General features: G+C 36.9%; 1 protein-coding gene across 1 annotated transcript in view; it reads right to left on the bottom strand.

Annotated features, from left to right (window-relative positions):
- Nucleotides 1-14,062, bottom strand: part of ZPBP (zona pellucida binding protein) — a 90,240-nt gene that overhangs the window by 15,560 nt on the left and 60,618 nt on the right. Inside the window, exon 8 of the mRNA XM_027765628.1 lies at nucleotides 2,470-2,647. Coding sequence (XP_027621429.1) covers nucleotides 2,470-2,647 — 178 coding nt within the window. The remainder of the gene's footprint in view (nucleotides 1-2,469; nucleotides 2,648-14,062) is intronic.

Raw genomic sequence — 14,062 nt, 5'->3', positions numbered from 1 at the left:
TTAAATTATTCACTATTATCAAAGATTCAAAACTGCTATTTCACTTGAATTAACTATGCTTATTGCCAGGACCAGAAGGTGGCATTGCGGTTGAGGGGCTGGATTTCCACATGGCAAACCATGGTTTGAGTACCAGACCTGGCAGCTTGAAAATCATGCCAGAATCATGTATATGTGTGCCCAAAATTCCAAGAGGAAAATGGAGGAAAAGGGACTGCAGCACAGTGATCCCATCTAGGGACTGATTTCTCACCTCCCCTCTCTCTGTCCCTTTCTGCAGAGCACATGTGCCCTATGGGGGGAAAAAAATTCAATCCCAGAAAAAAAAATGTTTACCTCGAAATCCCTATACTTAATGAGATATAGATGTTCCTAACAATTTTAGTTTACCTTAAATCTTTAGTGGAAAAAACCATATTAATGTATTTAAGTAGATAGCTAAACAATACGTTTGTTTCTTTACTTGGTAATTTTCTTTCTGTTTCCTGAAGTTAGTGGTCTCTAGTTTCCTGTTTCATGGATGTATTTCCTATATATCTTAACTCTGTGGACAGAGACTATATCTGTGAGAACAAAAGGGTATTTCAGAGGCAGAACTTATTTCTTAGATTTATATATAAATTTTCTTGTATGAGGATTGGCTGGCAGAAAAAAAATAATTAATGAATTTAATCAAACAGTACAACACATAATACACAGAATGTTGCAATTATATGATGAATTTAGAGAACCTGACAATTGGATTATTACCCAAAAGTTTATAAATTAAAAATTAAATTATTCACTATTATCAGAGATTCAAAACTGCTATTTCACTTGAATTAACTATGCTTATTGCCAGGACCAGAAGGTGGCATTGCGGTTGAGGGGCTGGATTTCCACATGGCAAACCATGGTTTGAGTACCAGACCTGGCAGCTTGAAAATCATGCCAGAATCATGTATATGTGTGCCCAAAATTCCAAGAGGAAAATGGAGGAAAAGGGACTGCAGCACAGTGATCCCATCTAGGGACTGATTTCTCACCTCCCCTCTCTCTGTCCCTTTCTGCAGAGCACATGTGCCCTATGGGGGGAAAAAAATTCAATCCCAGAAAAAAAAATGTTTACCTCGAAATCCCTATACTTAATGAGATATAGATGTTCCTAACAATTTTAGTTTACCTTAAATCTTTAGTGGAAAAAACCATATTAATGTATTTAAGTAGATAGCTAAACAATACGTTTGTTTCTTTACTTGGTAATTCTAGATATTTCTTCATTCCTTTCTGTGCTCTAGAGTGATATACTTAATAACTAATTATAAAAAGTTATAAACTTGGCATTTAAAAATGTTTGTTAAATTTGTATCATATTTCCTAATATACCTTTACAGTGTTTTTTTTTCAAATTTCATAAATTTAAACAAAAACAATACAAGAAAAAATAAAAAGTAAAATTGAACTAAAGAAAGCAAACAATATCTACTTCTCTGTAACAAGAAAAGGCTTTTAGTCTAAAATACTAGGAAAAAATGAAAATAGAATGATTGGTGATTATTTAGAAAGTAGTACTAATTAAGTGATATTAATAAACTAGAAAATCTTTTAAGATTTAAAATTAATTGGCCCACTTAACTCTTTTAACATTTTTTTTTTGAGATGTTTTTGCTGTAGGGCGCGTGCGCTCGCCAGACAGATAGAGAGAGACAGAAATCAAGAAATCACCCCCCAGGGGGGATGGCAACGCCGCAATCCCTTCTCTTCCATTCTCCTCTCGGGATCTTGAGCACACACGCACATGCGCCTGGCATGAGTTTTAAACCACCGGGTCCGGGACGCGAACCGCAGTTGACTACATGGGAATCCAGCGACATAGCCATTGCACTAACTGCTGGTCCCCGGCCCACTTAACTCTTGATAATATAAATGTAAAGTGTTTGAATTCACATACCCAACCTAAGCCATTAACCTATGTAGAACTTTTAAACAAGGATAAAAATGAACCAACAAATGCCAAAAAAAGAATTAGATCCTATAGTGCCCAAAACAAAAGTCAGAAAACACAACTGATAATAAGATGATTTATATACTTTTTGCAAAAACAAAGCAAAACAAAACAGTTACAACTCACCTGAACTATATGAACCTGATTTCATCAGTAACAGATTCTACAAGATGTATTGTTTGGTTCTTTTTAAGATAAACAGCTCTAGGTGACTCTAACTATATCAAAGTACTAGCTGTGTTTCTTCCCAGACAACTGCCTAATGCTCTTAAACTCCGCTTGCCCTACTATTGATACCAAGATTAAGTTAGCTTTTTCTTTTAAAGCTTTAGATTCACATCAGTCTTTTAAAATGTACTACCTTCAGATAAACTAAAGAAACACCTTATGACAGCAAAAAAATAAGTGATAGACATTTGCTAAGGCATAATGAAAATAAGTGAATTTTCTTCAGTGTAACCATGAAATGATGATTCATTACATACCACAGCACTCGGGACATTTTGGATGTTTCAAGACATCCATTCCATAACCTGGAAAGCAGCGATTAATCCAAATCATTTGGAGAGTTCCTTCAATATAGTATATTTCAGGCAATGGTTCTGCACGTCTACCAAGAACTTCTACTTGCTGACTAAAAAATCTCTCTATGAGACTTTTAGCCTAAAATATAAATAAAATTTGAAAAAAAAAGTATTAGCCATAAATAAGTATAATTTTAAAGTAAGGATGCATGTGAATTTAGAGGCATAGGAAAATAAAATCTTCAGGTCACTATTTTTTTCTTAAATTCACTGAATATGAATAACATATGTAAAAATGGAAAGAGAAAATCTATTCACCATAAATATTTCCAAATACACATTGTTTTTTGAGAGAGAGAGAGTTTTGCTATAGGGGGTGTATGCTTGCCAGAGAGACAGAGAGAGGGAGAGAGGGCCAGAAAGTGAGAAATCACCCCCTGGAGGGGGATAATCCCACTGCAATCCCTTCTCCTCCATTCTCCTCTCAGGATTTTGGGCATGCATGCATACATCCCCAGTGAGGGTTTCAAGCCGCTGGGTACAGGAATTGAACTACAGTTAGCCATGTGTCCAGCAATGTAATCATTACGCCATCTGCTAGTCCTCCAAATACACTTTTCAACACAACACAAGTAAACCATTTGGATATATATCTACATTTTGTGGTCCCTTAGGATTTTGAATAATAGATAGACTAGTATATGAGCAAAACAAGATAGTTCTTTAAAATTAAATATAACCTAAGAAATTAAATGTACTTAAATGTATTTTAAGAATCTTTAAGAAACATATCCTGAAGCACACTCACTGACACTTTCTAAAAAGAAAAATTATGTTTCTAAACGAGAGAAAATATAATAGACATTGCAACACCTAACTCTATGTTCCAAAAATTAATTTTACAAAATAATTAAGGCATCCTCATGACCTATAATTGCTTTTATGTTTGTAATAATGAATCTGGTTTGATTCCTAAAATTAACAAGACTTGAGCTTTTCTGTAAGATTTATACCTTAATGCATGAGGTATGATCATGAGTTCAAACCTTCTACAAATCAGATAATCTGTTCCATTTTACCGCACTGACATACACCTCCAATCTAGTCAGAAGCATGAAAACAATAGACACATGCTGAACTATAACCACTAATGGTTCACCTCAGCCTCACCGAGTTCTTCACTATCTTGTAAATTGCATCCCTTTCATATCTACAAATAATTATAAAAGTGTTTTTCAATATACTGTATTCAACATTAAACATGCAACTCTTATTGTTCTATTACTCAATTACGCTGTAGTTTTTCATACTCGAAATGTTTTGTGTGTGCTTTTGGTAAATTCCAGTGAATTTGTCTTTTTACTTGGTCAAACACAAATTTGAGGTAAAGATGTACATACATAATATATCATTATAAGCATATAATAATACATATACACATACATATATAAATATAGTATCTAATTAATTGTATTTAAGGGCAATAACTATAATTAAGTTTCTCAGCTTTCTAACAGTCCATGAAGCTAGACCTAATAAAACTCAGAAGACAGAAAATCAGATACGTGTTCACTATTATCTTTCCCTCTTATGTAATAAAAATGAAAAAGTAGTATTTTGAATCATGAACTGTATTTTCTTGTACTGAATATGTTGATTGTCAACACATAGTTAATAATTTGCATCAGAGAAAGAGTAAAGGAATTTTGTGAGTTGGGTAAAGGTTAAAAATGCAGAAAGTAAGACTTTCTGGACCAATTTGGATGATATGAGAACACATATATATTGTATGTGTATAAAATATATATGAAATATATTTTAGAAATTCACCTAATATATGGCTTAGAAGACACAAAAAAATGACTCAATAAACATCACATCTAGCCCAATCTACTCCTCCCAAATACCATTCTCCCTGTCCCAGCAAGACCACTGCCAATTAAAGAATGATTAAACACAGGAAAGAATAGGTCCATAGTGACTGGTCAATAGTTATGGGATTAAAACAAGAAGCCATTACCATTTCAGCATTTTGTAAAATATATAAACTTTTGTTATTGCTGCTATTTTGCTATAGGACACATGTTCTCATTGAAGAGAGACCAGGGTGGAGGTGGGTGGGGCGGGGGGTGAAGTGACAAAGCACCCCCTAGGAGCCACACAATAACCCCTTCTCCTTCATTGTCCTCTGGGCATTTGATATGCATGTACAAAAGTACATGCATCCAACGTACTTCTCAAACCATCAGGCCTAAGATTTGAACTGCTCACTCAGCCAGTTGGGATCCAGCCATCTCAACCGCTATGCCACCAGTTAACCCAAATACATAACTTTCTTCATGGTGAGGTCAAATAGTTTATATTAAAAATGACAATCTGTGCTACTGGCCATGCCAAGTTAGTAGTGAATAAATTGACTAGAAAAGCTTTTCTAATTGCTCTAGGTTAGTTTAACAAACTTAGAAAGGAACAACTACCTAGAATTATTTGCTTAGGGTAAGTAAGAAATATCATATATATAATATCAGTCTTACTAGGGCTCCAATATCCATTAAAGGAAAACTAGCTACTACTACATGTTACAAATAGTATACTTATAAGATAGAGTCCTTTTGTTATCTTTGGTTAAAAAGTGTGTTAGGGAATATGTGGGAAAAAAATCACTGGAGTTATCAAATGGAGTAGGAATTGACCTTTAAAAAAAACAAGATAGAAACTGAAAGCTGCATTGGATGAATTGAAAAGAAACGTAAATTTTCATAGAAAAGATTGATCTTAGTGCTCTTCCTTCAGAAGTAGAGGTGCTGAGACCTTACTGTAGAATATCCCAGTGGAGACTGTAGAAAATGACTAATAAATACCTCAGAATTGTCCCTCACATTTTAGGAACACTAGCACAGGGATAATGAGCTCTCAAATCAGTGACTTAGGCAGAGATCTACAAGGTAGAACTAAGTTCAGAAGTAGCACCAAAGGGATGAGAAAAGCAATAGAAGTTCAAATAATTTCAATAGATGCTGGAATGAATGTTGAAATCTACTCCTAAGAATCATAATGAATCCTAGGATTTCAAAACAGAAACTTCACTTTACAATGTAAGGACTACTGCAATCTTGAAGTGAAAAGCCAAAGAATACATTCTTCAGTAGTGATGCCACTCAACTGGTGATTGTTTTACAAGAACTTAAACTTGCCCTAGAAAATTAGACTCTTTACAAATATATTAAAGACAAACTATAATTTATTTCTTAAAATTATTAAAAATTTAAACTGGCTGGGACCAGCAGGTGGCAAAATGATTACATTGCTGGACTCTCATGTATTGATCGCGGTTTGAGTCCTGGACCTGGTGACTTAAAACTCATACCAATGCATGTGTATGTGTGCCCAAAATCAAGAGGAGAATGGAGAAGGAAGGATTCCAGTGTGGCCATCCCCCCTGGGGGATGATTTCTTGCTTTCTGTCTCTGTCTCTCTTTGCCTCTCTAGTAAGTGTACATGCCCTATAGCAAAAATCTCTCTCGAAAACAATTAAACTGGCATAGTAAGTTATTTTTAGTAGTATATTTCTCATTGAATAAAAGAAGCAGATAAGATAGAGAGTGGGCAGTTAGTGATGAGATTTTAAAATACAGGAAGATTTCCGTTTCTAATCATGTGGTGTATTCTACTAAAAAAAGAAGAAAAAACCACCTAAATGAACATAACAGAACTAAGATCTTATGTAGCCATGTTTCCACAGAGACTGGAGAAGGAGAATGAGAGGAAGAAGGGAAAGAAGGAGAGAAGGAAAAGAGAGAAAGATTTAAAAAGGAGAAGAGGACCAAAAATTAGATGAAATCTACAAACCTAATAGTAGCTGTTCTCTAACTCAATAGGTGCCAATCTCAGTATGCCAAAGTATTTGGTTGTCAGAAACATTTTTGTATAGGGACCAGCAGTTAGCATAATGGGTATGTCGCTGAACTCCCATGTAATCGACCACGGTTCGAATTCCGGACTCAGTGGCTTAAACTCACGCCAGGAAAGTGCGCATGTGTGCACACAGAGGAGAATGGAGGAGAAGTGATTGCAGCGTGGCCATCCCCCCTTGGGGGTGATTTCTTGCTTTCTATCTCTCTGTCTCTCTCTGTCTTTCTGGAGCGCATACGTGCCCTATAGCAAAAACCTCTCAAAAAAAAAAAAGAAAAAAAAAAGAAACATTTTTGCATAGAAAAACTGAAAGAATAGATAATGAATTTTCTGACAACCCATTATAATTTATCTGTGTAAAGCAAAAAAAAAGTCCTAATAAAAGTCCTAAACCTGGGAAAAAGCAAGACTCCAAGTAAAATAATGGGCAAACATTAAAAAATGTAGTTACTAAGGGAAGAAAACAAGAACAGTTCTGTCAGAACTTGGATGGAAGACGGGTGGAGGGTGGTAAAGTGAGAGGACTCCAAGCTTCTCTGCATATTTCTGCACAACAATCTGCCTTTGTGTCAGTTTGGAGTTTTTATTGTATTTTTCTGTGTGGTACAAGAAATCCCAAGCCTTTTTAAAAAATAACATAAACAGTGACTTTTCTTTAAGAGCAATCATGTACCATTAGGTAAAAGACACTCCACAGAAACACACTCGCTATCTAGATCAATCTACTGATACAGGTATAACACACATGACTTCATCAACCAGAACTATCAAGTACATGATGAAATGAAGAAGCAGCAACCAACCAAATTAGACCACGAAAGAATTCCAATAGTGGAATATCAGTTATCTAAAATATAAAAATGATAGAAAGTACCTTTGAAATAGATAGATGTAAAATGGGAATGAAACCATAAGAGAAAAATTATACCATAAAAAGAGAGAAAGCATATTTGCAGATAACCTATTTGAATTACAAAAAAAAAATGAGGTACAATTAAAATTTTATGGACAGATTTAACAGCAGATTGAGCTCAGATGGAGCCAAAAAAATAAAATGCAATAAATATCTGAAAAAAAAATAAAAAAAACTTGCTCAGAAGGCAAAACATAAGCAGGCAGAAATAAAAATGGGACAGTGTACAAGAGAGAAATCAGTGTGAAAACCTAAATCTTAGTGAATGAAAGAAATTCTAGATACTAAATGAAGAAAAGGTAATTTTCAAAAGAATTGTGGCTGGGAATTTTCCTGTCCTGATGACAACAATGAATCTTCAAATTCAGAAGGCATGATAAATTATGGAAGAAAAATTACAGGAAAAAGGGGAAAGTGAGATATAAGAAAGAAAGGAAAGCAAAGAAATGGATTTAACAGTGGGTAAATCTAAAGTCACATTCTGAAATAATCTTCGTAACAAGTTTAAGAAAAAAGAATAGAACTAAGATTAATTTTTTTATGAAATATGAAAACAGATTATGAGAGTTAAAGGCATTTAAGACCCTTGTATTTTTTTTTTAAGAGAGAGATTTTTGCTACAGGATGCATGCACTCACTGGAGGAACAGAGACAGTGAGAAATCACCCCCCAGGGGGATGGCCACACAACAATCTCTTCTCCTCCATTCTCCTTTCGTGATCTTGGTCATCCACGCACATACACCCGGCATGTTTCAAGCCTCCAGGTCCCAGATTCGAAATGCAGTTGGCCAGGTGGGAGTCCAACAACGCAATCATTACACTATCTGCTGGCCCCATACCCTTGTATTTTTTAAAGCATAAAATAATTTCAGCACTGCTGTCAATTACACTACATAAATAATAAAGCCGCTACTAAGGTACAGTTATAAAACAAAATCATTTTTAAAAGGCACAATCAATCAAAAGAATGCACAACAGAAGCAAAAGTTTACAAACACTAAATGGGACACATAAAAAAGAAATGCCAAGAGGGCAGATTTAAATCTAAACAATGGAATGTTTAGTCAAGAGGAAAAGACTGTCAGGATCAGCTGAAGGCATAGCAGTTATGTTGCTGGATCCCCACATGGACGACCACAGTTCGAGTCCTGGACCTGCTGGCTTGAAAATCACGCTGCATGTGTGTGCATGTGTGCCCAAGATCCCAAGAGGAGAATAAAGAAGGGACTGTGGCACTACCATCCCCCTTGGGGGTTGGTTTCTGGGTTGGTTTCTCGCGTTCCCTCTCATTGCCTTTGTCTCTCTCTCTCTGGTAAGTGCATACACCCTAAGGCAAAAACCATTAAAAAAAAAGGAAAAGATTGTTAATTAGATTGAAAAGCAGTGTCCAACTATATTCTATGAAGAATACATGTGTTTATATGAGTAACAACCAGTTATAAAATAAAATTTTTAAATCTTTATGATAACATTAAAAAATACTAAGACATCAAGTTAACAAAACTGAACAGGAAAAAAATCTAAAACATTATTCAGGAAACTAGAAGAAAACCTAGTTAAGTGGAAAGAGATGTCAAGTTCATGGGTAGGAAGGATTAATGTGCTAAAATGTCAATTCTTACAAAACATATTTATAGATTCCACTTATTCTCAATTAAAATCCTGACTGACTATAAAATAAAGTAACTAAAATAGGAAAAACAATTTTGAAGAATAATAATGGAAGTCTCATAGTACCTTTTATATAGCTAAAATAATCAAAACATTATAATATTAGAGAAAAGATGACATATAGATCAATGAAACAGAATAGAGTCCAGAAATAGACATGTACATATGTATGCTCAGTTGATTTTCAACAAAATTGTAAAGGTAATTCAGTGAGAAAAGGATAAACTTTTTAGCTAATGGTACTAAAACAAGTGTAAACTTACAGGGGAAAAATTAACCTATAACATACATGAACACTGACTTCTTTGTGGATCACACAATTAAACAGTAAAGCTGTAGCGAGAAGAAACCAGCACTGAGGGGAACCAGCAGTTAGCGTAATGGCTATGTCACTGGACTCCCACGTAGTCGATCGCGGTTAGCGTACTGGATCTGGTGGCTTGAAACTCACGCCGGCGCGTGTGCATGCGTGCCCAAGATTCTGAGAGGAGACTGGAGGAGAAGGGATTGAGGTGTGACCATCCCCCCTGGGGGGTTATTTCTCGCTTTCTGTTTCTATGTCTCTGTCTGTCTGGCGAGCACACAAGCCCTATAGCGAAAAACCTCTCAAAAAAAAAAAAAGAAACCAGCACTGAGTAAATTCCCTGTTGAGTGTAGAGGAAGATTTTGAAAACAGTGAATACATATGTACACACACACAAACAAAATAAAAAATAAATGAAAAAAATTTAAATTTGAATTTTCTAAATTAAAAAAAAAACTGTCATAATAGAGGCCAACAGGGGGCAGGGTGGTTAAGGTGCTGAACTCCCACATGGTGAACCATGCTTTGAATTCCAGACCCAGCGGCTGGAAACTCATGCTGGACATATGTGTGTGAATGCCCAAAATCCTAGGAGGAGAATAGAAGAGGGGGGACTGCGGCATAGCCATCCCCCTGGTAGAGGTAATCCTCGTTTTCTGTCCCTGTGTCACTCTCTCTCTCTCTCTGATGAGAGCACACACCTATAGCAGAAATCTCTGAAAGAAAGGAAGGAAGGAAGGAAGGAAGAAAGGAAGGAAGGAAAAAAGGAAGGAAGAAAGAAAGAAAAGAGACGAGACGAGATGAGAAAAGAGAAAAGAAAAGAAAAAAAAGAAAAGAAAAGAAAAGAAAAGAAAAGAAAAGAAAAGAAAAACTGTAGTGATGACTTCCACTCTACTTCCAGGAAGATGGAATTAATGTAATTTTCCATATTACTTCTACTAATGAAGAATGCTAGACATTGTACAGAAAGCAAACATTGAACGACTCAGAAAGGTGGTGAAGAGAAAGCAGCCCAGCCAGGGGTCTCGCAAATTAAAGAATGGACAGTCATGACTTCCTTGAATTTTCTTCCTGCCTCTTATATTTCAAACTTGGACCTGAAGAAGCAGTCTACCTGGAACCACCTAAAGTACAGATGAAATAAAAGCCTTTACAAAAGCTATTTATTTTCTAGTTTGTCAAAGAACCAGGAAAGGGACATTCTAGCATGACAGAAGACTTTTTAGACATTAACTGCTCTACACATGTCAAGTACCATAGGAAAAACTTGTTTTCCATTTGTCAAAGCCGAGTAAGGAGCCTACAGACTTCCACCCTTACCACACCACAATACTGTACTCCAGGTTTCCACACTGGGCTGGGGTCTGAAAAGGCTGAATTAGCAGCCTGGACTTCCAGCCTTTCAACCCTGTCCCAAGCAGAAATGGGGCCACATAACTCCACAATGTGAGCGGCAAACACATGGATACTTGACCCTCCAACTTCACCTACCCCATTAAAGAGGTACCACCCTGCACACTGCTAGTGGAACATATGGGGGCCTCAAAACCCTAATTGGCAGTAATGAGATTTCCCCATCTCTACCTACTGAGGGGGTGGGGGGTAGTGCCAACTAGCTGGTATTGTAACTGAGGTCATTCCAATTTTCCATCAAGTTGTCTGTTCCAGAATGGTGGGTAACATGGTAAAGCCATTGAATTCCAAGAACATGAACATGCTGCATTTCATTAGCTGTGAAGTGAGTTCCCTGATCAGAAGCAATCTTGTATGGAGTATTATGTGGATAAGGCATTCTATTGGGTTGTTGGAAATGTCATGACATGTTTTTCTATGCAAAAATGCATCATGACTTTTCTGACAACCCAATATTAGTCCATCTATGGTAGTTTGGGCAGAAGCCTTGTGTGCTGGGAAAGGAAATTCATATTCAAAGTGTCTATTCCAGTAAAAACAAAAAGCTGTCCCTTCCATGATAATGTAGTCCAAAGTATCATGAATCAGCTAGTTGGTGATTCCAAAGAATTATGTCATATCAGGCCCTAAGAACTATTTGTAGACTAGACACTGATTAGCCAGGCTGGCCTTGGTGGAGTAGAAGCCCATGTCACTGAGCCCATGCTTAACCTGCAACTATATTGCCGTGGCCGTGGCCACTTTGTTCATGAGATGGGAAAAGAGAGGTGTGGCTGAGGAAGGAAGCTGACTGGTAGCCACAGAAGCAGTCATTCTGTCTGCTTAATTAATAAAATTCTCCTTTGCTGTGTGATCACCCTTTGATGAGCATTTACACAGGAACATAAATTTCTTCATGGCCTTTACCCAATCAGAGAAGTATATCCACATGCCTGTGCTCCAAATTTCTCATCAACTTTCCAGTCCTGTTTCAAGTCTCTGACCATCCAACCAAACTACTGACTACAGCCCATGAACAAGTAGATAATTGCATATCAGGCCACTATTCCTTTTAATCAATATCTATAACATTGGCGCCCCAAAGTTTTGCCCAGTGAGAGGATTCCCCTTCAACACTATCTTTCAGGGATTTCACAGAAAGGGCTGTAGCACTAAAGCTGCCCACTTCCACATGACACCTGTCACTGAGCAGGATAATGTATAAATCAGGCTCAAGTTTTCTCTTCCTCTGTCAATTAATCATAGAGAACTCTCCACAAAGATGCAGGTGCAGTCTCAGAGACAGAAAGTAGTGCAGCAGGAGTGGGGACTATGAGCATTTGTCTCACTTCTTCATGCAGCTTACTTGTTACATGTTCTGGTCCAACTACAAATGTACCACCACTTCCATTTTATGATGGAATGTTGCTGTGCACATCTATCTTTATGGCTTGGTGGGTCAACTATCACCCAGTTCAAGATGAGCAGCTCAAATCACTTGGTAACGTGGTAGCCCATCATATTCTCAGTTTCTACTAAGGCCAGGCAGTAGGTCAAGAGCTTTCTCTCAGGGAACCAGCAGTTAACGTAATGGCTATGTCGCTGGACTCCCACATAGTCGACCGCAGTTCACGTCTGGCCCCAGTGGCTTAAAACTCATGCCAGGCGCGTGTGTGTGTGTGCCCAAGATCCCAAGAGGAGAATGGAGGAGAAGGGATTGCGGTGTGACCATCCCCCCTGGGGGGTGATTTCTCGCTTTCTGTCTCTATGTCTCTCTCTGTCTGTCTGGAGAGTGCACGTGCCCTATAGCGAAAACCTCTCAAAAAAAAAAAAAAAAAAAAAAGAGCTTTCTCTCAAAAAGAGAGTAGTTTCTAGATGTCAGGGTCATCCTCCAAATTCCTAAAAGCCTGTACTTACTCACCTATGGGGGCCTGCTAAAGGTTCCAAACAACCGCACTCTCTTCCATTGACACCTTAGGCACCAATGGACATCCTCCATCATTTGGCCCAAGTGGCAGAGCAGTTTGGAGTTGTTAGATGCAGAATCAATTCTTATTCTGGGTCTCATCAAAACTAGCAACTTTTAGGTATTTTTGAGGACTTCTCTTGAAATTAAATTCAAGTTTAATTCCGTCATGGTCAGAGAAGATACTGGATATAGTTTCTATGCCTCTGAAACATGTAAACTAAATAACCTACTCCTGAATGACTCCACTATTAACCAAAGATACAAAGACTGAAATTAAAAGATTCATGGAAGCCAACGACAATGAGGACACAATTTTCCATAATCTCTGGGACACTGCTAAAGCAGTCATAAGAGGGAAGTTCATAGCAATTAGTGCACATAAGAGGACGATGGAAAGAAGGCTAATGGACCACCTAACATCAAGCCTCAGAGAATTGGAAAAGCAACAGCAAAAAAATCCAAAAAATTCCAGGAGAAAGGAAATAATAAAGATCCGAGCAGAAATAAATGAAATAGAAAACAAATGTACTATACAGAAAATAAATTAAAGTAAAAGCTGGTTCTTTGAAGTATAAACAAAATTGATACACCACTAGCAAGACTTATTAAGGAGAGAAAGGAACCAAGTGAACCAAATCTGCAATGAGGCTGGTAACATAACAACAGACATGGTAGAAATTCAAAACATCATTAGAGGATACTTTGAACATCTATATGCTAAGAAACAAGACAATCTGGATGAGATGGACAAATTCCTGGACAAATATAATCTACCAAGAACGAGCCAGGAGGATATAGAAAGTCTGAATAGACCCATAACAAGTCAGGAAATTGAATCAGTAATAAGTAACCTCCCAACAAAGAAAAGCCCTGGCCCTGATGGATTCACCTCTGAATTCTACAAAACTTTTAAAGAAGAGTTAACTCCCATTCTTCTCAAGTTTTTTCTAAAGATCCAGAAGGGTGAATCTCTCCCGAATTCATTCTATAAAGCCTCTATCACACTTATCCTTAAAACAGATAAGGACAGGACAAGGAAGGAAAACTATAGACCAATATCTCTGATGAACATAGAAGCAAAAATTCTCAACAAGATACTAGCAAATCGCATTCAACAACTTATAAAAAGGATCATACACCATGATCAGGTAGGCTTTATTCCAGGAATGCAAGGTTGGTTCAACATATGCAAAACCATAAATGTAATACATCATATTAACAGGAGTGAAGATAAAAACCATATGATCATATCAAGTGATGTAGAAAAAGCATTTGATAAGATACAACATCCCTTCGTGATCAAGACTCTTAGCAAAATCAGCATAGAATGGCCATTTGTCAACACAATAAAAGCCATCTATGAAAAACCCATAGCGAACATCATCCTGAAT

This window comes from Tupaia chinensis, unplaced genomic scaffold, assembly GCF_000334495.1.
Source record: "Tupaia chinensis unplaced genomic scaffold, TupChi_1.0 Scaffold139072_1, whole genome shotgun sequence".
NCBI classification, from domain to species: Eukaryota; Metazoa; Chordata; class Mammalia; order Scandentia; family Tupaiidae; genus Tupaia; species Tupaia belangeri.
The sequence above is the reverse complement of the archived record's forward strand: the minus strand, read 5'-3'. Positions and strand labels throughout refer to the sequence as shown.